The sequence below is a fragment of the Pogoniulus pusillus genome, chromosome 34 (genome assembly GCF_015220805.1).
Source record: "Pogoniulus pusillus isolate bPogPus1 chromosome 34, bPogPus1.pri, whole genome shotgun sequence".
NCBI classification, from domain to species: domain Eukaryota; kingdom Metazoa; phylum Chordata; class Aves; order Piciformes; family Lybiidae; genus Pogoniulus; species Pogoniulus pusillus.
In genome coordinates this window covers 14,385,212-14,412,329 of record NC_087297.1, presented here as the reverse complement: position 1 = coordinate 14,412,329, position 27,118 = coordinate 14,385,212, and the positions used below count along the sequence as shown (strand labels likewise).

At 52.5% G+C, this 27,118-nt stretch overlaps 1 protein-coding gene across 5 annotated transcripts in view; it reads right to left on the bottom strand.

Moving 5' to 3' along the window:
* Nucleotides 1-27,118, bottom strand: part of PREX2 (phosphatidylinositol-3,4,5-trisphosphate dependent Rac exchange factor 2) — a 107,676-nt gene that overhangs the window by 26,075 nt on the left and 54,483 nt on the right. For all 5 annotated transcript variants that reach the window (XM_064170495.1, XM_064170492.1, XM_064170493.1 and 2 more), the window contains 18 exons: nucleotides 25,662-25,765; nucleotides 24,432-24,481; nucleotides 23,813-23,888; nucleotides 22,751-22,823; nucleotides 21,610-21,752; nucleotides 21,382-21,474; nucleotides 19,617-19,765; nucleotides 18,431-18,516; nucleotides 16,033-16,169; nucleotides 14,668-14,785; nucleotides 13,698-13,882; nucleotides 12,576-12,737; nucleotides 9,346-9,568; nucleotides 8,665-8,872; nucleotides 6,590-6,769; nucleotides 3,837-3,931; nucleotides 579-661; nucleotides 142-232 (listed from right to left, as the gene is read on the bottom strand). In XM_064170495.1, the coding sequence (XP_064026565.1) occupies nucleotides 142-232; nucleotides 579-661; nucleotides 3,837-3,931; nucleotides 6,590-6,769; nucleotides 8,665-8,872; nucleotides 9,346-9,568; nucleotides 12,576-12,737; nucleotides 13,698-13,882; nucleotides 14,668-14,785; nucleotides 16,033-16,169; nucleotides 18,431-18,516; nucleotides 19,617-19,765; nucleotides 21,382-21,474; nucleotides 21,610-21,752; nucleotides 22,751-22,823; nucleotides 23,813-23,888; nucleotides 24,432-24,481; nucleotides 25,662-25,765 (2,256 nt within the window). The remainder of the gene's footprint in view (nucleotides 1-141; nucleotides 233-578; nucleotides 662-3,836; nucleotides 3,932-6,589; nucleotides 6,770-8,664; nucleotides 8,873-9,345; nucleotides 9,569-12,575; nucleotides 12,738-13,697; nucleotides 13,883-14,667; nucleotides 14,786-16,032; nucleotides 16,170-18,430; nucleotides 18,517-19,616; nucleotides 19,766-21,381; nucleotides 21,475-21,609; nucleotides 21,753-22,750; nucleotides 22,824-23,812; nucleotides 23,889-24,431; nucleotides 24,482-25,661; nucleotides 25,766-27,118) is intronic.

Sequence of the window (27,118 nt, the reverse complement as noted above, 5' to 3'; positions counted from 1 at the left end):
AAGACCTCCAACCACCAGCTGCTGTGAGCAGGCCAGGACCAGGCCAGACCTGTTCTCTAGCACCCACTCAAGGAATGGGCATCCACACCCACATACCCATCACGCTGCCTTTCGAGTCTCCTAGACAGAAGGAAAGGTTACCTTGGAGGCCTCGACCTGGCGTGAAGAACTTTGTCTGCTCAAAAGCCCTCATCACAGCTGGCCCCTTCAGGAGGTTGACAATGGAATCGACCTGTTGGGATCAAGGCTCTGTGAGACTGATGGGTCCGACAGCACCAGGGAGGAACTCATCAAGAAACAGGGACTCCAGAAGAGTCTCTGCCCTGTTTCTGGATTGCCTCTTACCTAAGGGCTCTAAGGCAACAAGCTAGGGAAGGTCAGACTAAAGCTAAGGGCTTGTTTGCAACTCTTAACAGCGAGCTGAAGGGAGCGAGTAAGTACCTACCAGCCCAGCACACAAATACATACCGGCCCCGGGGACAGTGCAAGCAAAGCAGAGAGAGAAAGAAGTGTTTGCTAAACACATCTCAGCTCAAACACAGACATCAGTCTGGAAGGCAAAGAAAATCAGCTCATACTTGACCAAAGAGGTGCTCCAAACAGCTGTGAAGCTTGTCCTGCTTGTCGTGCGAGATCCGGACGCTGACGGGCAGCTCATCGCCTGCGAAACATTGCCGCGGGAGGAGCTGCTCAGAGCTCTGCAGCCTGGGCAGCCTGCGCCGCACACAGCCTGCGCCACACTGCACTGCATACAGCTTGCACTGCACACAGCCTGCACTGCACACAGCCTGCACTGCACACAGCCTGTGCCGCACTGCACTGCATACAGCTTGCACTGCACACAGCCTGCGCCACACTGCACTGCATACAGCTTACACTGCACACAGCCTGCACTGCACACAGCCTGCGCCGCACTGCACTGCATACAGCTTGCACTGCACACAGCCTGCGCCACACTACACTGCATACAGCTTGCATTGCACACAGCCTGCACCGCACACAGCCTGCGCCACACTGCACTGCATACAGCTTGCACTGCACACAGCCTGCGCCACACACAGCCTGCGCTGCACTGCACTGCATACAGCTTGCATTGCACACAGCCTGCGCCGCACTACACTGCATACAGCTTGCACTGCACACAGCCTGTGCCGCACACAGCCTGCACCGCACTGCACTGCATACAGCTTGCATTGCACACAGCCTGCGCCGCACTACACTGCATACAGCTTGCACTGCACACAGCCTGTGCCGCACACAGCCTGCACCGCACTGCACTGCATACAGCTTGCACTGCACACAGCCTGCGCCGCACACAGCCTGCGCCACACTACACTGCATACAGCTTGCACTGCACACAGCCTGCGCCGCACACAGCCCACACCTCATATAGCCTGTGCTGCACACAGCCCATGCCACACTGCACCACATACAGTCTGCACTGCACTGCATACAGTCTGCACCTCATATAGCCTGCGCTGCACACAGCCCACACTGCACCGCACACAGTCTGTGCGAGGCTCTAGGGATGCCCTCCCCACACCTCTGACATCTGTCACTCACTCCCAGCTCCTGGAGACAGGAGCATGTTCAACACCCCCTGACCGCGGTCCTGGACAACCTGCTCTAGGTGATCCTGCTGGAGCAGGGGACCAGACTGGATGCTCTCAAGAGGTCCCTTCAAACCTCACCCATTCTGTGGCCAGAACACGATGCTGCTGTGCTGGAGAACATCCTCAGCAGCAGACTAAACGGCCAAGTAGCGTGACCCTGACACAGCAGACCACAAAGTCACTGACATGCATCCACCAGGAAACATCGATGGGGATCTGCAGCCAGCTCACAATCTTCATGCTTATTTAACTGCCCTGAGATTCTTTAGTCCTTCACCCCAGATACAGCACCCAGATCCTGTGTTTGATGTAAGCTTTCAGCACTCACATCATTTCCTGGGAGAGCAGCAAGGAGGACTCTCCTTGGTCACTGTGCTCAGTCACCTGCTCTCCCAGACAACAAAGGTGCAGCCTGAACCTTTCCAGGGGTGGAAAAAAAGCGAGCTGAAAATTGGTTTTCCTTCTTGCTGCGACAGATAAGAAGTAGCCACTTGATAATTTGTAATCCAAATTTATTCATGGCCAACCTAGCCTCATTTTTCTGGTGCCAGTGAGACACCTCAATGGCATTTGGCTCTCCTTGATATTTTCTGCAGCTCTTTTAGGTGTTCTCACATCAGCAGCCCCAACCCTTCACAGGGTTTTAATTGCACAGATGAAGCACAGTGCCAAAGAGTCCCAGTCTGGAGCTAACCAGGTTAGCTTGAGAGCAAATGAAGTCATCAGGGGAGTGGGAGCTGGACTGAGCAGCAGAGCTGAGCAGCTGCACACTGCCTGCTCTTGGTCAGCACTGACGTTCTCAGATGCTGCTTCAGCTTGCTGCTGCATGAGTGCCCATCAGCTCATTTCTGCCTGGAGCTGAAGATACAGGCTCTGAGTCTCCTCTTTTATTAACACTTCTTCACTTCCTTCATCCCTCTCTCTGTGCCTTGCTCAGCTCTGTGTATCATTTCTGCTTAGAACTGTATGATTCAGAAGGTGCCTCAGGTACTCTCCATAATGTCATGATCCTTTCCTGTGCCAGCTGAAAATACCTCTCCTGGTACAACCACAAATAAAATTTGCCTTAGAATCACAGAATCTACATGTTTGGAGGAGACCCTCAAAGGACATCTTGTCCAACACCCCTGCAGTTAGCAGGGACACCTCCAGCTAGAGCAGATTGCTCAGGGTCTCATCGGACCTTACACGTCTTCAGGGATGGGGCCTCCACCACAGCCTTGGGCAGCCTGTTCCAGCATTTCACCACCCTCATTGTGAGCAACTTCCTCCTGATGTCCAGCCTAAACCTGCTCCACTTTAAAAGATGCCCAGGTCTCAGTGGTGGCTCATATTCAACTGATGTCCCCAGCTCTTTCTTTCCCTCACTCATTCCCAAAGGATAAACTCCCAGCATTGAGTAAATATTTTCCCTTAGCAGTCCCTGTGCCTGACCTGCTGCTCCAGGCAGCTCACTGCCACCTCCTCCTCCCAGCAGCTGCATTTATTTACATCAGACTGCAATGGCATAAACAAGAACAGGCTCTTGTCTCATCCCACATTCCTCCCTGCAAACACAGCCACATCCTCCTGCCCTGGTGCTGGCACAGCCTGGGACAGCATCTCACACTCACCTAAAATGCTCCTGACCCTGTGCAACCCAAGGCACTGCCAAGGCCAGAGGGCAGGAGTGGTGACAGAGCTCTGTCTAGCCCAGCCTGTCCACATGGATGCTGCAATGTTGGCTCTGCCACAGCAGCACTCCAGCTAGGCAGAGGCAGCATCAGGTAATCCCAGACTGGTTTGGGTGGGAAGGGACCTCTCAAGTTACCCAGTGCAGCCCCCCTGCAGTCAGCAGGGACATCCCCAACGAGAGCAGCTTGCTCAGAGTCCCACACAACCTGAGCTGCAGTGGTTCCAGGGATGGGGCATCTCCCACCTCTCTGGGCACTCGGAGCCAGGCTCTCACCAGTTCTTCCACAAATGTCTCCCTTCTCCAGTTGAAGTTTCAAACCATCTCCCTGTGTGCTGTCTCAACAGGCTCTGCTCAAGAGGCTGTCCCCAGCCTTCGGATCAGCCCCATTACGAACTGACCAGAAGGTCACCTGGAGTCTTCTCTTCTGCAGGCTGGACTGCCCCAGTGACACTTGCAGTACCAAGGAGGATGCCATTCTTCAAACAAACCCCACCCAGCTGCCAGGCAAACTGAAAGAATAAACCTGGCAGAGTCCCAGCTGAGCATACCTGAATCCATCTCATCACTGTGGAAGTAGGAGCTGCACTGGCTGCTGCAGACGCTGGTGAAGGAGGCAATGGAGTTCCTGTTGCTGTTGCAGTCACTGAGAGAAAAACACAAAACAAAGCCAGAAATGAAGCCTTGTCCTTCAGCACAGGCTCTGCAGCACAGCTATGGAAAGCATCTCCCTTCTCCCCGTGGCAGTGTGTCAAGGAGCTGCTCTGTACAGCACTTTGACACCACCCCAGAGCCCCCTGCTCAGCCTCCCATTGCAGCCCTGGCAGCACTCAGAGGAGCGGACTCCCAGGGGTCATGATCCGGTTTGTCTGCCCTTACCTTGCACATCAGCAGGTACCTGCAGAGTGGCAACCCACATCTCACTGCAGGACAACCAACTGCTCTTACAGGGCTGACAGGGTCTGAAACTGTGGCACCAAACGTTCTGCCAAGCTGCTCCACATCCCAGTGCTGCACCCCCAGCCCAGTGCTGCCTCACCCCAGCACACTACTTTAGGACTTGTAGACTGGAGTCCACAGTGGGGTCAAGAGAGATCTGCTCCATTTGAGTAGTACCAAAACTCAACTTACAAACTGGTTTTCCCTGCCAGCCAAAAGAGAGTTGAGGATCTCCTCTCTTGGAGCTGCTCGTTTGGTAGAGACATGCAGAGATTTACACCTGAGGCTTCGCTTCCATGCACACAAAGCGTCACCCACATCGGACTAGCAGGGGGGTCTGGGGACAAGACTGTGGAGTTCTCCTGCTTTTTTCCCCTCAAAACTAACTGGCTCTGTACAGACAACACATGGAGAACATCCCTACTTCTGCTGCACAAGCAGAGCCTCCTCTGCTAAAGCTAAGCTTGAAGTCAGAGTTATTTAGCCACACGGGGGTTGTTTAGCTTCGATGCAGGAAATGCTTAAGTAGTAACTGCAGCAGAAGCAGCCTGAAGACCCCAAGTGGACAGAAGACAATGTAGAAGTGCACCTGAAGGACATCTGCATTTGCTGACCTGGGGTTTGGTTACTGAGCTGGCTGCACTCACTGCCCACCACTGCACCACACAGCTCTGGTTACAGACAGTGCTGCAGCTCCACCTCAGCCCAGCTGCTCCCCACTGCCTCTCTGGGCTCTTCTGAGCACAGAGGTGATCTGTGCCTACTTTTGGCACACTGACTGACATGTCCTGGCCAAGGGCTGTATTTTGGACCAGTAGCCAACCAGGTAAGCGCCTGGAGACAAGTTTTAAATGAAGCAATACGATCTAGTTACAGTCACATCCATTAAGCAAATGAGAAGACAGCAGCAGCAGCAGCATGCTCTAGCAGAGGGTGAGCAGCCCCAGAGAGCAGGGAGGATTTCTGGCTGGGCATTAAGAAATGTTTGCAAACCAACTCTGCTCCCTTACCGAATCTTTCAAAGGGAAGATGAAGGTTATTTAAAACTGGATTGTGCAGAGCGTGAGGGGAAAAATAGCCAGGGAAATGAGAGCCAGAGCATGAGGTATCAGCCACAGCATTCTGCAGCTCAGCTGTGCTGCTGCTGGCTTCCTACCACAGAGAAGGAACCTGCCAGGGGCTGCATCCAGCCCTGACATGAGGGCATTATGTGATCTGGGGCTTGTAAGTGCTGCCTAGGTAGTGATGGAGGCAAAGAAACCAAACCATTCCAATGTCACCCCAACAACTATGCCAACCTCACAGGTGTCACCGACACTCAGCACGTGGAACCCTAGACTGTGTCCTTCCCGAACAGCCAGAACGGGCTGGGAATGCCTGGAACCAGGGTGGTTGGACTCGATGGCCTTACTGATTCTGTGGTGGTGGGTTGCTGGAAGGGACACTCGTGCCCTAGCTCACACCTTCCTTCTGCACACACAACCCTTGTGATAGATGGGGAGCTCCTGGCAGGAGCAGCTCCTGCATGGCCAGTTGGACACAACAGGGACATGCAGGGAGCCCTGCAGGAGCTGCAGCTGGAGCAGCACTTTTTGTGTTCCACATGGTGCAAATGAGCTGTGCTTTCATCTCTGTGTCAGTGCCTCACTGCACTGCTGTTCCTGCTCTGACCAAGGGCTCCTGTCTTCAGCCATCAAATATTAGCTTATGAAACAGAGCTCAGCAAGCCAAGGCTCTGCTCGGAGAACGATGACCCCACTGAGATGCTACTTCCTGAGCATGATAATGAACCCTGCTAATGAACAAATAATGAAGCCTTATTTCACTTGCAGCTAACATTTTAATTTAGGTTTTATATCCTGTAGTTAACTAACTCTCTCTGAGCAATGGAAGATGATCTTTATGAGCCCTCTGCTTGCTCTAATTACTTCTTCCCTTTCCAAACTCTTTGCATTTTCACTCATAGCAAACGTGCTGCACTGTGAATGCTAGAGAGAGGAGATGATACTGCAGTACTCACAGTGGAAGGAGGTGAGGAAGGTTCATTGAGAAAGAGGGATTTTCCCTTTGGATCAGCCAGAGTGCTGGCTCTAGCTGCAGGCTTTCCATGGCAGGGGTTTGAAGCTTTGTTGGGGAACACAGCAACAGAAATTCCCTCTGGTTTTTGTGAGAGAGAGAATCTAAATGAAATCTTTGCAGCTCTGCCTCTGATAGCCTTGTAAAGGATCTGGCAACTCACGGAGGAGTTGGGTTTAGACATCTTGAGGCCTGTTGGAAACGTCAGGATCATTGTATCCTGACAGCTTTACTGCCACCTGACAGCCTGCAAAGCCCCAGGTTTGATCCAGTGAGAAATGAAAGTTACCTGTAAGAATCCCTGTTGCTGATGGTGTCATGGCCAGAGTCCTCCTGCTCATCCCCAGTCACACTGAAGCAGACTTTCTTCCCATTCCTCTCTCCCCTCTCGGTGTCACTGTCTGCTGGCACGGCAGGCTCAGGCGTCTTCCGCTCTGGCTTTGGGGAGTAGGTTATGGAAGAGAGGAGGCTGTGTGGGACAAGATGGACAGCAGGAGACAGTCATGGTGTGCAGAAGTGAGCTAACCACAGGGTAAAAGCTCTCCTGCACCTCCAACTGCTGTTCCAGGACATGTGAAGGGAATATCTCCATTCAGTCCATGCCCAGATGAGGAGATGAAGGGACACACCTCAGAAGAGTAACTGAAACCTCCACGGGTTACTGAACACTTGAGCACTGCTAAGCTGTGTCTTGTACGAAGGCTGGGGCAGGAATTCAGCAGGTGTTGGAGCAGCTGAGCTCACATATGATACCACCACACTTGGTATGAAAGAGGACTCATCAAAGAGAACAAGAAGTCAAGAGACGAAGTCCTCAGTGCCTCAGTGAAAAGATCACATTGAGCGATTCTGTGGTCCCCAACCTCCCTGGGTAACCTGTGCCGGTGTCTCACCACCCTCACTGCAAAGAACCCTTTCCTAACATCTAGTTTGGTTCTCCCCTCTGCCAGTTTAAAGCCATTTCCCCTTGTCCTGTCATTACAAGACCATGGGAGAGGCAACTCATTTGTGAGCAAAAATGCTGCCCTGGTGGGAAGTGAAGGGCAGCTTTCAGAATGTCTTCCCTTGCTCTCTCAAGTCTCTCCACACACACCCTGCTTTCAGGAGGGTTAGGGATCTGTCTCCACTCTGGGGGGCTCTGCCTGCTGAAGTAACTCATTATTAATGCTAACCAAGTTATCTTTCTTCAGCTGCAACCAGCCCAGGACCGAGCTGTCAGTTTCTCTGCTCCTCTGACAAGAGGCTCAGAGCTGTGGCTGCCAGCTCCCAGCCCTCCTTGTGCCCTGTTACCAGCACAGCACAGCACTTGTGGGCTTTGGGCAGATCTCTGCTGGTGACTTCTTGTGGGTTTTGTGGTTGTAAGAGAATCAGCAGGAGTGAGAAACAAGCAGTATGAACTGCAGCTGCAGCTCCTGCAAATACCTTCCCTGAGTGGTTATTTGTCAAGACACAGACAATTATATCCTCCTCTTTTATGTGCCTGCTCAGGCCCTGCTGCCAAGATCTCAGCACAAGACTGATGAAGGTAGATGGAGCTTTTCCTGAGGGAGCTGTTTGCTTTCTCTCAGCAGGCAGGCTCTGCTTGCAAGGAAAAGGGGTTTGCTGAACTCCTCTGAAGGAAAGCTGCAACTCTGGGCAAAAGAATTCTGGAGCTGTTAGATCCTGAGGTCACCAAAGTGCTCTTAGAAACCAGCTCAGGGAGTCTAAAACACACAGCCCCAAAGCTGGATGCAAGCCCTACTCTGGACCCCTTCCAGCACCTCCACATCTCTCTTGTCCCAGGGGCTCCAGAGCAGAATGCAGTACTCTGGGTGGGGTCTCAGCAGTGTGGAGCAGAAGGGGAGGATCAGTTCCCTTGCCCTGATGCAGCCCAGGCTCTGGTTGCTCTCTGGGCTGCCAGAAGACACCGACAGCTCAGACTGAGCTTCTCCTCCACCAGCGCCTCCAAGTCCCTCTCCTCAGGGCTGCTCTCCAGCCAGTCACTGTCCAAAGCCACCCTGGGGACTGATCAGCAATACCTGGGGAGTTCAGTGATGCTATCTTTGTACCTCTGCCCTTTGGTTCCATTCCCAGGGGGGTTTCAGCTGGCAGGGGGGCCTGGGTCTCCTATTTCTCTCACCTCAGGACACTGAGAATTGCCACATTCCAGAGAAATACAAACTGAACTGGGGGGAAAACCCCAAGAGGGATGCTAGGGAAAAGAACAAACTACAGCATTACCTACACTTCAACTCTCTTTCAGTCTTTAATCTTTTTAATTCTCTCTGAAGCCAGCACTGATCCCACACCACACAAAAAGGCTGCCCAGATTGATCAATCCTGAATGGCAAAGAGAAGCCAGCCCAGATGGTGCCATTTACTTACTCATCGATCTGACAGACACACAACTCCACCTCCCTCAGCGCAGCCTGCAGCTTGAACAGCAGCTTCTGATAGACATCCTGGCTTTCCAAATCCTCTTCTTTCAACAGGTACCTCAGCCCGTGGCCTTCTTGCTGGCCAAGAGACTGGCCTGAAGGAGCAGCCATGGTAGTGATGGTGTGCTGGACATAAATCATGGGATTCAGCTTGCCTGGGAAACAGCCAGAGAGGTGAGCTCAGCACCTTTGTGTTCCAACACGCTTTAGAAGCTGGCTTGATACTTCAGAACAGGTTGCCCAGGGGGGCTGTGAATGCCTCCTCCCTGGAAGTGCTGAAGGCCAGGCTGGATGAGGCCTTGAGCAACCTGGGCTGGTGGGAGGTGTCCCTGCCCATGGCTGGGGGTTGGAGCTGGATGAGCTTTAAGGTCCCTTCCAAGCCAAACCGTTCTATGATCCATGTAATGATTTCATTTTTGCATACCAAAGTCAGGCTATGCAAGGCAGAAGAAGTGAAATGATGATCAGGCTTTATGATGCTGAAACATAAAGCCAAGTACCCAAAAGAGGAGCATGCCACAAAGGCTTGTCCTTAGCTTTGCCATCTGGGACACAAACCTAAACCATCTGCCTTTAGACACTGTACCAGAGGGTCTCAAAGAAGCTCTTTGCAATCCAACTGACTTACCCTGATCTGAGTTTTTAGCCTCCTTTTCATGGGAAGAATGTTTCCTGCTGTCTAACTGCACCCCAAAGGCACTGCCCAGGGAAGTGGAGGTCTTAGGGTAGGACACCTCCATCACGTTGATGTGGCAGTTGGTGGGACAGAAGTCACTGCTGTGGAGGGGAGAGATCTTCGACTTGGCCTGTTTGAAGGTAGGCCAAGCTCTGTTCTTCAGCACTCTTGAAAACTAGCAGCGAGAGAGAAAAGCAAGGCTGTGATCAGCAGCTTTGGAAGAGTCAGCATCTGGCAGACAAAACCTGCCAAGAACCTGACTTAGAGACTAAAAGTTGCAATACTGAAAGGTATCCTTGACTTCAGACTCCTTGGCTTAGGAGCTTCCACCTCTCTCTGCAGGGGAAGAAACCCCTCTTTCACCCACAGCTGGTTTCCAGACCATGTCTTGCCACACTCTCTTCAGTTGCTGCCCGAAGCTGTGACAAAGGCAGGATGGGAAGCTATACATTGTGGATTTCATAGTCAGGAAGGATGAAGTTCTCCCTAGTGGCATCCTGGGAGAGGTGTTGCAGCAGGTGGAAGGAGGTGATCCTGCCTCTCTCCTCAGCACTGGTGAGGCCAGGCTTGAAGTTTGTTAGAGTCTCTTCCAACCTCAACCATTCAGTGACTTTGAGTGGTTCTGTGAAGCTGCTGAGCATGAGAGCACAGAAACTGCAAACACCTTATCTGACAGCCCCTGCTGGTCCTCCACCTGCTCTGCCCCAGAAATCACCTCAGCAAAACGATGAATGTGGATTTGCCCCCCAGTTTGTTTCATAGTCCAATTCTCACACAGTGCTCAGCCACATCTCCTTCACTACAGCACCTGAAATTCCTTGCCCAGCCGAGCAGGCTCAAGGTATTTGCTCGGGTGAGCTGATGTCAGCCCAGAGCAGCTGAGACTGAAGCAGACTAAACTCAGGGCCCGTGAGAGCGCAGCTCCTTCGGAGCCACCAGCCAGCAGATCAAGCTCCCCTGCTGCAAAAGAGCCTCGTCAGCCACCAGCAGGAGTCCTGCCAAGCTTCCCAAACTGTTGTTAGGGAGACCTCTGCCTGGAAGAGCTGCAACCGGTTCCAAGTCGCTGGTATTTTAATCGCAGCATCTCCAGTCACAACACTGCCCAGACCCACCTCAGCTGCACAGCGCGGCTCACGCACAGGATTCTCAGAGCTAACTTGCAGAGCTCCTTCCCCAGTAAATGTCAGCACAAATCCAATCACTCAGGCTGTGACAAACACTTCAGCTGAGCAGAGTTCTGTCTCTGGAGAGCAAACAGCTTTTTGTGTGGGATTTCAGGTCTGCTCACTGGGCTGTCACACAGCTCCAGCCCGACGAACGTTTGAGTGATTAGCTACATTAAACCCCTACACCAGAGTGAGATCTGGAAGGTTACAAGAAAGCCAATTATGGACTTGTCCAAAGGCTGAAGAATGTACAAATAGCAAGAGGGGCAGCGAGGACAACGTTCCTGCAAGCAGGACATACTTCACATCTCAATCTCCCACACATCCTGCTCCAGAGAGACCAAATGCCTGGCCACGATTTAATCAGGTCAGAAGTCAGGCCCAAAATTCTTTTCATATATGTGTTGAGAAACATCTGGGAGTGATGGTGCTGAGCTGGAGGGCTCTTATGAGCAAAATGTTCTGTTAATAATAATAGCAACTGCAGAAATCCACAGGCTTCCTATTTATAGAACCCAAAGTCTTGCAGTGAAACCAGGAGCCAAGCCGGGCTCCGGCGCTCGGCAAAGTCTCCTGTAGCTATGGTTACCTGCACCTTGCCAAGGGAACAGCATTTCTGTGCCCAGAGCCACTGCCTGGCTAACTGGCACTAGAAGCTATAGCTGTGAGCAGTGATTTCTGAGCAGATGAGCTCAGAGGTGCAGTTGGCATCAGCAATATCTGCTCCTAGGCAGCACAGCACTGTGGAAACCTCCCCGAGGCTCCTGGCACCCAGCAGAACACAAACCTCCCTCCCCGGCTCCCTGCACATCGTGCTGGAGGGTTCTAGCTGCAGGAGAGGGGCAAACCACCTCGGTGCTACCCACACTCTGCAGATAGCAAGGTGACAGACTAACACCTCTGGGGTTTGAAGTGAGCTGGTTTGAGTTCTGGTCCCTTTGGGAAGAGGGAGGTTTCCAACTGGGGCAGACAGCGACAGGATGCTTGGTAACGCAGCACCAGAGCCCTTCTGGTGCCTCCTGTCACTCAGCTCCTCAGTTTATTCCATCTCTTGCCAGACAGCAGCCTGAGAAGTCTTTGGAAAATCAGGTTCTGACCTTCACCCTACTGAAGCTGCAGGTTTTCCTTGCAGGCTTCCCTCTTTTTCCTCTGGAAAACAAGAGAAGTTGATCTGTTCCTTCTCAACTTCCAGAACTGTGAAACTTCTGCACTGAACCTCTTCCTCTTTTCACTTTACCTCCCAGAACAAACCAGTCTATGAATCCCCTACAGGATCAGACAGGGCCTAGCCAGATCTGTGAAGCCAGTTTGGCTCCAGTTCCAAACCAGTTCCAAACTCCTAAGAATTAGTTTGTACGGGAGAGAAACCAAGAAGCCAGGAGGAGAAAATAAGTTTGCTTTAGCAACCTGGCAACTGGTTGACTCCCAGCGCCTGAGAGCAAGCAAAGGTCTCACTGCCAGTCTGGATTCATTCCCACCTCCAGCCTATGGAAGTCAGCACCTTCTCCTTTTGTCATGCTATAATGTCTCATTAAGCCAGGTTAATCTAACACTTTGCAGAGCTATTGCTGTTATAGTCACGCCAGAAAGAAAACTGCCACAGTCCAAAGGGCACCAAAGCTGAAGAGAAGGGCAACACTTTGCTGTTTTAAACTAAGATGCACTTAGTTTAAAATGCACAGAAAACAATTCTGCTTCTATTGCTTCACTGCTGGGGAACATCTGCAAACTCCCCAGAGCATTGGCTCCAGGCATTTGGAAGAAAGCTGGGCCTTGTGTGAGAAGGAGGCAGGATGGTGTCTGCAGCTGCACACAGAAGGGTCTAACAGAGGGACAACAGAGAGCAGGGGTTGAAAACAGTTGGTGCCATTCTTCAGGTCAGACACTCACACCTCAGGGCAGCTCAGGTGCCATCCAGTTCTGCCACTGCAACAGCCACTGTACAGAGGTGTCAGGCTACTTCCCCTGGCTGCCCTCAGAGGCAGGTGTCAGGGGGTGGGGAGCTGCTGGCCATACCTTTTTGTAGCTGGAGATCCTCCGGCGGATGTGCTCGACCTTCTCGCTGCAGATGACACCGAACTTGCTCTGCAGCTCAGGGGGGATCACTTCATTCAAGGAATTCAGGCTGCTGCAGCTCTGCACAAAACACTCATCACTTTTTGCCAGGGCTTCCAGAATCTAGACAATGAAAGTGGAAGCAGTAGGTGACAAGATGCCAAAGCCAAGCCCTGCCTCATCAGCCCTTAGCACTGGAGCTGAGGAGCCTGACAGTTGCCTTTTGCCATTACAGACACTGATGCCTAACAACACTTGGTGAGACTGGGGAAGCAGAGAGGCATCTTTAAATCTATCCTCTGCATAATTTATACCCATAATAAGTCCTTTTATTTGCCTTCTCATGACACTGATAATGGATTTACTACTAATTTCCTACTAATGCAACCACTACAGCTCCTCTGCAACACATTGGCTGGTGCACTGACTCCAACAGCAGACATTATGCAAAGCTGATGAATTAATTCTCTGCTCGCAGCAAACCTTTGCTCTGGCAGGGTAAATGATGCTAACACCCTGAGAAAGTACACAAGAGAAGAGAGTGCTGTGGCCCCCAGAGTGTTCTGCAGAAGTCAACAGGAACTGGGGACCAGAAACTGTACAGCCCAAGGACTGACATCCTGCTGTGATGGAAACTGCACCAGAACAGAGAGACGGAGGAACAAAACAAGGCACAGAACAGCTCAGGTTGGAAAGGACCTCAGAGATCATCTACTCCAATGCCCCTGCCATGGGCAGGGATGCCTCACAAATAAACTTGTTGCTCAAGGCCTCATCCAACACTTCCAGGGAGGGGACATCCTCAACCTCTCTGGGCAACCTGTGGCAGAGTCCCTCCACCCTCACCATCACGAATTTCTCCCCAGTCTCCAGCCTCAATCTCCCATCTTCCAGCTCAGAGCCATTGTCTCTCATCCTCTCATCGCAAGCCCTTGTAAGAAGCCCCTCCCTGGCTCTCCTGTCACCCCTTCAGGTACTCCAAGGCCTCTCCAGGGCTTTCTCTTCTCCATGCTGAACAAGCCCAGCTCTCACAGCCGTTGCTCCACTGCTACCAATCAAAGAGCACAGAAAATGGCTTTGCACCTTTGCAGTCAAGCTGAAAAACCCCTTGGGTTCAATCATCTTCTCCAGCACATGGCACTTGATGCCAGCAGTGCTGTCATACTCATAAACCACCCCATACTCCAGGTGAACGTTGTCCACAGTCAGGCTCACGTGGTCCTTCTTCCCATCAATTATTGCCATGGTGTTGAACTTGTCAATTACCTCTGGAAGGGAAGAAATCAGAACAAAGAGAACTCAGGCCAGAAGGGCTGGCCCTAAATAGGACATAGGTCTGGAAACAGGAGTGCTGTGCTCATTCCACGTGAAACATTCATCTCAACCCCAGCTGCATGCTTTGGAAAGCAGACCCCCAGCAGGCTTATGGTGCTCAAGTGTCAGACTGCTGCAAGGCATGGCCAAGCACAGCAGCCTCCCTTTGTGGCTGGTGAAGGGGACTCGCTCGAGTGCCTTTGTAATCCAGGGGCAGCAAAGAAGGGGAAAGGGGAAACTAAACAGACTAGAAGAAACCAAGCATGGGAAGTGTCAGCGCTGAGAAATGGAACCCCAGCACCAGCCTTCACCCAGAGGGCACAGCTGAGTGACACGTAACTGCCTCTGCTCAGCAGGACGCACAGCATGCAGATTATGGAGGTGCTAACTGCCTGGAGAGAAGAGGAGGAGAGCTGACTTGGCACTCCTCGGGCACCAGTGGCTTCCTGAGCCTTCCGTGGTTGCCAGTGGGGAAATAGATCAGGCAATTCCTAGGATTCTGGGTCCTAGGAGTGAAAATTGATCAGATTTTCCCTAGAGCATGCAGGGAAGCTTTTTCTCTGATGGGAAAGAGAAGCAGAGAGAAGCATGTTAGATGCACACCTTTGGATACAGCAAGAAGCAAACCCTGGTGTCAGACACATCTCAGGCTCTGCTGGCAACTGCCCCTCTGGAAGCCAAGCCCTGCCTCTATTCGCCCTGCTGCTACACCGACAGGACCACAGCAGGCAGCACAAACCTTCCACTTTGCAGTCAAAGGCATCTCCTCCATCATCTCCAGAGGGCTTGCTGGAGGTTTTCTGGAGGTCTTCCTGTGCACTCTCAATGCTGTTGTAAACCCACTGGATAGAATCTTGCTGGAAAACAACCACAGAAACAGCTAAGGAAAAGCTTTGTGAGAGCTGCTGAGAGCAGCTGCTGGAATACTGCTTGAATCCCCTGCTTATTATCAGCTTTCTGCCTTCTGAGCTCCAAGTGAAAACGGTGCTTTGGAAATTAGAGAGAACGTTGGCTTTGTTTAAAACTATCTGAAGCATTTGGTCAACTTCAATTTCATCTCAGAGCAGGCTGCAAGGAGACAGAGTGGGGTCTGTGACAGTGTGACACCTGCCACTGGCACAGCTCTGCCAGGGAACTCAGGAGCTCAAACCAAACTGCAGAGTGGCAGACAAGGAATCAGGAAAGAAAAAGCAGAGAGATGTGGGCTTTTTTCTCTCTGATCTGAGCCACTTGGTAGTGCCCAGAGCCCCCACATCTTCCTTTAAAGAATGGGTGAGCTTGACCTTGGAGTTGACCAACTCCAGCTCTGTACTGAACACCAACATCTGGCCAAACATCTCCGTAAGGACTGTTTGCATGAGACAGCAGTGGCTAACCCTTACTTATCCTTCTCATCTCCTATCTGTGCAGGAGGTATAGGAGAGGGACTTCACTCTGCTTTCTAACTGCATTTTCCTTCTCAGTTAACACGCACTGGCAGAGCTGGAGAAGCTAATTGGTGATACTGGCCCATGGCTCATGGAGAGTTTGCAGGGAGTTGGAAAGATTAGAGAAAAGAATGCATCTGCTCCGCAGCTTCGTCCTCAAGTTTGCATCTTGCTAGCCTGAGGCTTTCTCCTGAGCTAAGGTGAGGAAGGTAACAAAAACAGCATGCGAAGAAGATAACAAAAGCTGCAGGCTTGTATAAAAACCAGAAAGGGAATGTTGAGCCCTGGGCTGCATGCTTGCTGCAGGGCTGGGATGCACTGGGAGGGCAGAGGCTGCGGAGGATGCAGCCCCTGCACTCTGCTCCCCAGGCACTGAAGTCTTGCAGGCTCTGAAGCAGACGAGCTTTGTGCGTTGAGCTCTGCTGCTGCTGGGCAGGCAGGGAGCTGTGCGAAGCCCTCTGCAGCCCGAGGAGAGCACAGCTCCCAGGGCCTTCAGCACACAGCTGCAGAAGCGCCTGCGAGAATCCTTTGAAAAGAAAAAGCTACAGGCTGAGACTTCTCGGGAAGCAGAACCCAACCCCGACCTCAGCAGTGCCCCCGGCAAGCCTCCTGGCTGGCATCCGCCGCTCCTGCCCCTCAGCCCGCTGGAGCACACGGAAAGGCTGCGGGAGGGGTACCTGCATGGGCCGCCGGTGCTTCCTGCAGGCCGTCAGGTGGGCGATGACGCTGGCATGGCTCTCCTTGCTGACGTTGATGCCATTCACTTTGATTATGCACTGCCCAGGGTGGAGACCTGCTGCAGCTGCCACTGTTCCTGTCAAAAGCCCCACAGCGTTCACACATTTCCCTCCCCGGTTGCTCCCTCGCAGCCTACACGCACAGCCCCAGAACCTGCTGCCGGGTCTGACACCTCCCCTGACCACAGGCTGCCTCTGCGGCGGCACTCCGAGCAGAGGCAGCTCTCCAGGAGACCAGACCAGGTCCAGAACCATAGGAGAGCCCTCTGAGGTCATCAAGTCTAACAGCTCACCCAGAGCTCACAGTCCCACCAGGGCTGCTAAGCCACTGCCACTGCACCACGTCCCTCAGTACCACATCCATGGGTCCTTTAAACACCTCCAGGGAGAGGGACTCCACCACCTCCCTGGGCAGCCTTTGCCAGCACCCGAGAGCCCTTGCTGGGAAGAAATTGTTCCTAACATCCAACCTGAACCTCCCTGGGCACAACTTGAGGCCCTTTCCTCTTGCCCTGTCATGTGCTGCATGTGAGAAGAGACCAAACCCCACCAGGCTTTCTGAAGGATGTTTTGGCACACAAAGGCTGATTTGGAATATGAAAATGGGGAGAATTTTTCTTCCAGAAAAGGACAAAAAGGATAAAAAGAGCTGGAAAATCACTAATTATACCTTAGACCACTTCTACTCTGAGTTCTTTTGTACACTCCAAGCTTCTTGACTCCTTCAGCAGCCTCTTACACACAGAATAAAAGCTTCCTGACGACTCCCCATGAAGTATCAGAGCTCACTCGAGGTCCTTGTTAAACACTGAGACATTTCCAGGGACCTTGTTCTTATTGTCACTGTTTCACCACCTCAGTCACAGCAGTGCCTTGCAGCTGGCATCAAAATATCCAGAGACAGTCAGGCAGGAGTGCTCAAACTTAATTGTTGTGAGGAGGGAAACGAACCCCCAGACGCTCTCTTGGAGCAGCATAAAATGCCTGGCTGGGTGATTTATTTTCACAGTGGCACAGCCACCCTGGGAAAAGCTTCTGCCCACTGAATAAGAGCATACCTGGAGTCCCCTCTTTTGGGGTCAGCTGCGTTTTACACCTAATATCCAAGCCAGCCTTTGGAAATGCCATCACTGCCTGCAGTCCCACCCAAAAAAGGGTTCCCAAAGAGGTGTGTAAATAGGCTTCATTGAACCTCATCAGCGCAGCTCCTCGCATACCCAAGGTCCCAATTCAGCAAAGTATTTAAGCATATGCTGCAAATCTGCCAGGCTGAGCAAAGCCCACAAGCAAGCACCTCCACAGTGCTGAGGCTAATTGGAATAAAGTGTGTGCCTAATGAGCAAGGAAAGGCAGCAGAGCTGAGCTCCAGCTGCAGAAATAATTATCACATCAGCCCAACTGCCTGCTCTGCAGGACAGACTCTCCCTTGGAAATCTCAGCGCTGCACCACAGCCGAGAAAAAAAGTCATTGAGCTCTGCTCAAACCTGGCTGCTTCACACATCAGGGCACTGGAAATTGCCAGAGGGAGGAGGGAAGAAAAAGCACCCAACTGCCCCTCAGCAGCTGGAAACACTGCCCTGCTTGGCTCTGCCTTGGCAACCATCGAAGAGCTGTTCATTGGCAGTGCAGCAGTCAAGAACCAGAGGCAGGTTTGGGTGGGAAGGGACCTCTCAAGCTCATCCAGTCCAACCTCACTGCAGCCAGCAACTAGAGCAGCTTGCTCAGAGGCCCAGACAACCTGACCTGCAGTGGAGCATCTCCCACCTCTCTGGGCAACCTGGGCCAGGGTCTCACCCCCACTAGGGTAAAAAACGTCTCCCATCTCTCCAGTCTAAACCTTTTAGTTTAAACCATTCTGTCACAGATAACCCTGCTAAGCAGACACTGAGCTGAGCTGAGGATGGCAGGCATTTGTCAACCACATCACACACTGGCCAAGCCAGCTGTGGAAACATCTGCAGCCACTAAGCACCACCAAGTTATGGCAAGTGCATTTTGTGTGAGCTGCTACAGAGCACTGCAGCTCCTTGTGGCTGCCTAACAGACCAACACTCAGGCTGACTGGTTCCCAGCACCCACCACGGAGACAATTTGCACCCATCAGCTATTCCTTAGCCTGCAAGGAGCACACAGCTCAACCTCCCTTCCTTCCAGCCACACCAACACAATTTAAACACCCAGGAAAATCTATCCAAAGCTTGTAAAGCATAAGGACAGAACCCCCCGAGATGGTTTTACTTAGTACTCTTTGTTACTCAGGAGGGATCCAAGCTGAATCACTGAGCCTGATTTGTCTTAGATGGTAAATGTTGACCCCTGGCAGCTCCTCTGGCTTACCTCTCCCAACAGCATGCACAACGGATGGGCCAAAGCCCCGGATCTGGAAGCCCAGCCCATCTGCAGCGTCAGGAATCTTCACTGTCCTGGCAGGAGCACAGCAAAAGGCAGCACTTTGTCACCCGAGAGCAAGGCAGTCAGGATTTCAGTCAATGAACAGCTCCAGCCTCAGCTGAATGCCTGCTCCTGAACCGCAGCCCTGACAGCAGCCACAAGAGCAAGCTGAGGTGCCCAAGCCAGAGCAAGGCAGCAGGCAGGGGACTCCCATGTGCTGACCACGACCAAAGCACCACCACAGCACTGAGGTGGGCCTGGGAGCAGTTCTCTGGCACAGCCACACTGCCAGCTTTGGGAAGGATGGAAGTGCCTCGCCAGGAGGGCACAGCCTGGGGAGCTGGATCATGACAGGTGAGCTAAGACATCTCTGGGCCATACTTCTCTGCTCTTTCCCCTCCTGGGTGCCATTGCATTTCTCAGGACACCTTTAGTTATTAACAGGAGAAACAAATCTCCATTCCATCACCAAACCAGAGCTGTCTCCAAGGCTGTGTCCTACCTGCTGCCAGAGGACAGCTCCTCCTCATGTGCAAACAGGTTCAGAATTACTCCTGAGCCCTGCTCCTTACTCTCTCCGTGCACCTCCAAGGCAGTGACAGCTGCACTGACGTTGGTAGCAGCCCTGTGCTCACCCACATGCTCACTGAACTCCGGCAGCCTCACTTGGTGTTCCTTTCAGGTAACAAAACCTGCACTCCGGTGGGAATGCTGCAACCTGTGCCCAGAGCTGCCTCTGTCAGACACAGATGGGAGCCCTTCACTTGCTCCTGCTCTTTGCACACACAGCACATGCTGAAGGTGCCATCGGATCACAGCATCCAGCTTCTGCCCACCCAGCAGCCGATCCGCAGACAGCTCGTTTGACGCACACAGAGGGAGCTGTGCACGGAGCCATACAGTCAGGCAAGCTTCGCTGCTGCGTGCAGCTCCCGCGGGTATTTGAAGTGGCAGCGCTTGGGTCTGCTTTTGCTGACTGGCAAATGGCACAAAGCGAAACCAAAGCAGACCAAGCTGCTCGAGTTCACACTGCAGGTGCAAGACCTGCCCGCAGTGCCGTGCGGAGTGCCGCTCCCTCGACATCCCGCTCGGGCGCAGCTCGCAAGCATCCCCCCGAGGGCTGAGGACTTACTCCCGCGGCTTGGTGCTGACGAGGACACGGAGGGGCTGCCTGCTGCTCAGGCAGGCTCTCAGGAAGCAATCCACCTCCCCGAAGGGCCGCAGGAACACCAGGTCACCGTTAATGGCAAAGATCTTCTTGCCGACCTCCAGGCCTGCCATCTGGAAAAGAGCAGCGGCGCTGAGTCTGCTGCCTCCTGCCGCCGCTCACACCGGGGACCGGCCCTGGCAGGACAGGGGCAGGCAACCCGAGCTCCTGATGCTTCCCTGCAGGCCACCACAAGGCCTTACACCCCAAAATGCCTCCAGAACTGGCTGGCTGCACAACAAACACCCCTCCTGAAGGGAGCCAAACACCAGGGCTAGATTTAATCAAGACCTTGTGATTAAAGCATTAGTTGTCATAATGAGCCCAACAGCTTTCACCGAGCCACTCAGGGCTCTTCTCCTGCTGTTCCTAACTCACCCACCCATCATTCTCCAAAGGAACTAAAGCTCCTTCTCCTAAGGGAAGATTTGATGCATGTTTCGGTAAGTGAACTCAGCCACAACCTGGAACACTCCAAGGCCTTTGAGCCAAGCTGCAGGCAGAGTTTCAGCTCTGGTCTAAGAAAGGAACCATGAGCAGTGGGATGGATGGCAGGAGGACACAGGATCAGGGCATAGGCTAAGCCTTAGCTTAGATCTGAGCTCTAGGATGATGGCAGAGCTGAGACCCTGGCAGAACTCACCTGCTGGAAATCCCCCTGGGCACAGCTCTGGCTGTGTTATACTGAATTGTGCAGCTACTCTTGTCTTACATTTCTATTCCACCAGGAGAGTTAGAAAGGCTTTAAATCCAGGTCAGATTTTGTTCATGGAAAAGAGACTTTTTGTTTATCTTCACAGGTACAGAGACTCCCATGCAGCTCAGCAGAATATGGATGTGCCCAGAGAGCACCTAAAGCAGTCCTGACAAACACAGAGCTTAGGATTTATTCCTTCAGGTGCTCCAATTCCAGACTTTACCCAGAGCCTGAGACATCCTTTATTATGAAATGCCATCAAGTGCAGCTCACAGACTGGTTTTATTCTCACTTCATATCCTACCAAGCATGTTCATTCCCCTCCTGATTAATGCCATCACTGGAGTACTATACCATGTGTAAAAATGAAGTGACAACTTTCATATCAACACTCAGTGCAACTATTTCCCCAGCAGAAAATTACTGTCAGAGCAATGTTTTAAACACAAAACAAACAAAGGCAAGCTGGAAAAGGAGGGAAAAACAACTCCTGACTGCAGCCTCACAGAACCCCAGAATGGCTCAGATTATAAAGGAACCTTGCAGGTCAGCTACTCCAACCTCCTGCCATGGGCAGGGACCCCTCTCAACTAGACTTGGCTGCTCAAGGTCTCACCCACCCTGGCCTTGAACACCCCCAGGCAGGAGGCAGCGACAGCCTCCCTGGGCAGCCTGCTCCAGACTCTCACCACCCTCACACTCAACAACTCCTTCCTCAGCTGCACTCTATCCCTGCTCTGCCTCAGCTCCAAACCATTCCCCCTTGGCCTGTCTCTAGACACCCTCAGGAAAAGTCCCTCTGCAGCCGTCAGGTATTGGAAGATCTCCCCAGAGTCTTCTCTTCTCTTTTGGTTGAACCACCTCAGATCCCTCAGCTTGCTTTGAAGCTTGTCCTTGCTACCTTCTGCTGCAGGTTTTCCTGCTGCACAACACATGCACCACGCACCTGTAACCCAGGGACAGAGAGGGGAGGTAATTTACAGCGAGCGGTACCTCAGCGCTGGATCCTTTCTCCACCACTTTAATAATTGGCACTTTGTTTTTGTCTTCCAGCCCAAATCCATAGCTGCCTTCGCTGGACTTAATCTGAAAGAGAAAACGGTTGCAGACGCTGCTCAGAGCAGAGCTACAGCAGTGCCCCGGCAGCACCTCTCGGCGCTGGCTCTGCGGTGCACAGCCACGTTCCTCCCCAGTGCCTGCAGCCATGCCCACACCACTCACCAGCAAGGACTTGGCTATGACATTCTCCACGACCTTCAGGTCGTGTTTCATCAGCCTGTGCTTCATGTTGGACCCCTCCATCTCCTCGTCTGCATAGAAGCGGAACAGCAGAGGCTCATCCTTGAACTCGCTCTTCTCCAGCACTGCCGCACAAACGGCCCAGAGTTAGCCCTGCTGTGCCCCTTGCGAGCCAGACACCGCCGCCCGCAGCGCCCGCCACGCAGGACCGCCCAGCCGCGGCCACCGCCAGCTGGCCCCGGTGCAGACAGGGGCGACTGAGCTCACTCTCAGCTACACCACCTGGGCTCCACCCAGGCGAGCCCGGAACGGTTTTTAGTTAGGATGCAAACGCAAGCGGGGGTCTGCAAAGGACCCTAACACCTGATCTCAGCTGCTGGAGATGCTCCCCGGCAAGCTGCGGACCTCTCGCAGTGGTGAAGCACCCCAGGGGCAGAGTTAGGAATGGGCTGGTGAGGCTGTGGAACTACTGGCAGCAAGGGGATGCAGTTGGTGTGTTTGGAAGTCAAAGAATGAGCACTGCAGAGAGGAACAATTCTCCCTCTTTCTCTAAAGCTGCTGAGGAAGTAATTTCTCCCTCTTTCCTCGCAGTAAGTGACCTGCTGCTTCCATCCTTCCCCTGAAATCTTCTCTCTGATGGAGCTCAAGGTGCCCTCATTTCTGGCACTGCACAAATCTCTGCTCTCTCTTCTTTGTTTGCTGCTGCCAGGAGCATTTTCTCTTTCTCCCCATTCCACTTCCTGCTTTTGTCACCAGTCACCCTGTGAAAGCCCAGCTCCTTCGGCCTTTGTTCATCACCCCAAACCCTCCTTTCTTTCCTACGGGTCTCCTCAGGTTTCCTCCTCTCCTCTGTGCAGAGATGCTTTAGCTGCTTCCTTTCTTCCCCAGTGGCCGAGGAAGCTGCTGCCCTGCAGTGCTTTTGCAGCTCAGATGCCCAGCACACAGCACCACGCTGACTGGCAGAGGATACAACTGGGGCTTTTCTCCTTGAAGCCTGCCTGGGTGTCTCCAGCAGCACAAGGAAACAGCTCTCTCCGAGTCGTTTCTGTGACAGCTTTGCCAGCTCCCACATTCCCTCCCGGCTATGCAGAGAGCATTAAACAGCAGGATGGATTTTACTCACCGTGGTGCATGAAGCCATTATCACAGAGAGCCACCCCAAGTATCATTGCTTCCTCCCTCGTCCGGCAGTCCCCCTGGGTAATAAAAGAGCAGATTTGGTTAATGTCTTCTGCAGAGCAGCAAAAAGGATTCTGTGCACAATAATGCAACCTCTCAGGGCTGGCAATGGATGGAGCTTATGCTTACCAAGGTCACTTTTAGATACATCTATAGCTACACAGAGAACTAGAGAATGATTTTGGCTGGAAGAGACCTTTCAGATCATCCAGTCCAACCCTTAACCCATCTCTGCCAGGGCACCACTGCACCACGTCCCTCAGCACCACATCTCCACAGCTTTGAGTCGCTCCAGGGATGAGGACTCCAGCACTGCCCTGGGCAGCCTGGGCCAGGCCTTGATCCATGAAGAAATTATTCCTCATGTCCAGCCTAAACCTCCCCTGGTGCCACCTGAGGCCACTTTCTCTTGTCCTACCAACTGCCTAAACCAGAAGGGACAGGACTATGGAATGGTTTGGGTTGGCAAAGGCCTTTGTGTGGCACACCTCTCCCCAGTCACAACTAAACAAACACATCAGTAAGTCGGTAGCACTGCCTCCTGCCTAACAGAACCCAGCAGGGTCAGCATCTTAACTGCTGCAGGCCTGGTGCTGCCGAGTGGGTGGCCAGGACATGCTGTGCTGCTCTGAGTGCACTTACAACACAGCAGAACCACCGACAGCAATTTGCTCCTGACTCTTACCCACCCTGTTAGCAACACAGAGGTTTTCAGAGCCTCTCCATGTCACCTTAAGCCATGAACAATGCTGAATCACAGAGCTGAGTCTCATTAAAGACATTTCAAGTTCAACGGCAACCAAGGCAGACAAGCAGAAGGGGCTGAGCCGCGTGGCTCCGACAGCTGATTCCTGCTCCTTTCCTAGTTTAAGAGGATTACAACTTGCACATACTGCTCTAACCACCCCCCCCCAAAGTGCCTGCATCTCATTCTGCTCAGCTCATCACCACCCCTCCAAGCAGAGCTGGAATGCAGAGCGCACAGAGCCCAAAGGGGTCTGCTCACCTGGGCAATCAGCCAGTCGATGAGTTTGTTAGCCATGACCACTGACTTGTAGGTTCTCAGGTGGTAATCTTTATCCCTGCCCAAAAGAGAACAGTTGTAGAAATCAAGCAAATGTCAAAAGAGCCTGAAAGAATAAAACCTTGTATTTGGTAAGGTAGTGCAAGCATGGATGGAGTGATTTGTAATGGTTCAGAAGCTGCCTCTGCAGGGGAAAGGCAAACAAATCCTTTCCATGGAGGCAGCAAGGAGGAGGCTACCCAGATCTCACTTGGGTGAGCATGGGCCTGGGGTACAGAGGCAGCTGCTTTGCTACAGCTGGGAGCCTGCCAGTGAGGCAAAAATACTAAGGCAGGGTATCAGTGTCCACAGCAAGCACAGCAGCATGTCCAGCAGGGTCTGGAAGGCTCTGAAAAGCTGTAAAGAAGGTCAGACCAGGCAGAGTTTGCAGCCACTCAACAGTTCAGCCGTGGGTTCTGTCTTGCTACCCTTCTGTCTTGTTTGATTGCTCCAGAGAGATCAATCTTGACAGGCTGGTTAAGGTTCCCACACCCAAACACAGCATCTTCAGACCACATCCTTCTCCCACATGCTTCTCTGAGGCTCTCCCAGTTGGACTCACCTGATTACTGGGGTAAACAGGCTGTGAAGGCGGCAGTACAGCCGCACCCCCTGTGGGAGAGGAAGATGAGGTCAGTGTGCTTCACATCAGGGAGGCAGCAAGGAAGCCTCTAAGTTCTAAATGCACTTAGCAGAAACAGTCTGCTCAGGTTTCTATCTATTCTCACATGCCAAAACATACCATTTCCAGGTAACACCACTGATGAACAGCTTAGCAGGAAGAACACATTCCCAAGCTAGTCACAGGCACAGGCAGCAGGATTAGCTCTAAGGCAGTATTGAAAGATTCCAAAGGGATAGCACTTTGAGGAGTGCAGAGAAGCTGGAGGGCAAAGCAGTGCCCCTCTGTGTCAAGGCTTTTCCAGCCACTGGCTGCTGTTGCACACACACAGTGAGGTCACTGCATTTGATTGTCTGCAGCAGCACTTCGGTTACAAATGTGGATGATCACCAACAAATCCACTTTAAATAAATAAATAACATTCAAAGACTGGAAATATTTCCAATCCAAACCAAAACAAAAGCCTATCTGAGAGGCTTAAGAAGCTCCCATCAGAGAACAATGAACCTGCAAGAAGAGCAACTAAAAGCTGTGGCCCATTAGATTCCATCCTCCTCTGCTCTGCCTGGCACTTCAGTGCTGGAGATCCTTCTAGTTAGGCCTTGCATCAAGCGCCAGCAGCAAAGGGAGAGGCACTGCAAGGTGATGCCTAAATCCTGCCATTTCCTCCTGGAAACTCTGAGTATTAAAGGCTTTTGGTTTTCAGTCATGTTGTGATGCTCCAGCAGCACAGCTGAGCAGCACTCTCTGTGCTCAAACTTCTACATGAGTGCAGCTTTGCTGCCTGCTTAACACACTCATAAAAGACAGATTTAGGAGAAAATTAACCCCAATTTCCCATCTATAGTTTCAGATCTATTCGAAGGGACTGGAAAGCACAATGGACTGAAACGGCAGCTTCAGAGGCACCAGGCACAGGCAGTGCACACTGACTGAAAGCACTGAGTGACAGAAAGGTGCCAAGCTTCACCTTTGTACTTAAAGTGTGCAACAGGTCCACATCTTCCCTTCCACAGAGAGCTGCTCCTGACTCACAGGAGCCCAGAGACAGGCAGGCAGGCGTGGGGGATGCTGTCTGTCCCAGCACCACACCTGACATGGCCGTTCACACAGAGCTTGCGTCTCTGAAGCACTGCCCCTAGGCACAGCCCTCCCCCCCGAGCTGCATACCTTGGAGATGACATCCTGCATCTCACCGCGGGGGTAGTAGGTGCCGTCGTCGCAGCGGAACCGGTACAGCATCTGCTCGGGCTTGAACTGGTGCTTGTCTGTAACTGCAGGGACACAAACCCTGCATCAGGCAGCGCTGGGCACCTGCCGAGCTCCGCAAGCACAGAGGCAGCATCCTCCCTTCTACCAACAGCCCAGCAGAGAGCAGACAGGCAGGGCAGGAAGGCCAAGTAGCTCCTCTGCTCTGGGCTCCTTTGTGGCACTGCTGACATTTCCCACCGCATTCAGAGAGGCCAGAGGAAACCAAACGATTTCAAATCATGGGGCAAGGAGAAGAACGAGAGGCAGCCAGAGAACAGCCTCGAGAGTGAGGCACTCACTGTTTAGTCTTCTCACTGTTGCAAAGCTCAGCAACCTAACAGAACTTTGCAACTGGTCAGATTAGAGCTCCACATCAATCTCCTGACTCTTGCTGAGGCCAATCTCAGATGAGCCAGTAAAGACACCAGCCCTCCCCCACACATCTGAGCACCCCTGCACTGGGGAGGAAGGGCAGAGGGAATGCTTTCCTCTGCACAGAGCCAGCTGAAGACCTCCAGGACAAGCCATTATGAAGGTGTTGTTAATTCATCTCCCCTAAAGCTCAGGAGGGAGGATCTCAGTGGGCGAGTCTCCAGCATTCCACCAGATGCCAGCAGCAAACCTCACGATGTGTAGAGGTGGTGCCGAGAGACACAGCTCAGTGCTGAGCTGGCAGTGCTGGGTTAATGCTTGCACTTGGCGATCTGAAAGGTCTCTTCCAACCAAAACCATCCTATGACTCTACCCTGGAGTGTTTTGTCCCGTGCTACAATCCAAAACTCCTCCTGCTGCTGGGGCTGGTGGCTGAGGCCAGCGCCGGCAGCTCCCTAGGTAACTCCTGCGTTAGTTACTTTGTGCTCGCAGGTGTCAGCTCTCGTCCTGAAACTGCATTTGCATCTCAGCAGCTGAGAAAGGAGGGCACAGTAATGTCTTCATTAATCAAACAGGCCAGCCAGCACGCCCTGGCTCAGGCACTTCTGTGCATGCCTTCCCCCTCCCAGTGATTAAACCATCACACCTCATTCTCTTCACAAGATGCACTCAGGCATCACAGCCTTGGTACAGCCAAGTGCCTGCTGCCTGCATTGTGTCTTGTGCCCTTGCAAGCTCTTCAGCGTCCCCACACATCACCTGACATGCAAAGGGGCTTCAGAGTGCCAGGTGCAAGAGCAAAACAACTTCTCTGCATGGATTTATCCACTAATGGCAATGCCCAGGCCACTGTTCCAATTGCCTTGAGCTGCTGGCAGCTTGGTTCATGCCAAGGTGATTATCCAGGACAACCCCAGGCTCTTTTATGTATCACTGCTTCTCAAAGCATCAGACACAGGCTGCTAGGTCTTCACACAGAGTGCCTACAACAAGGGCCTGCATCC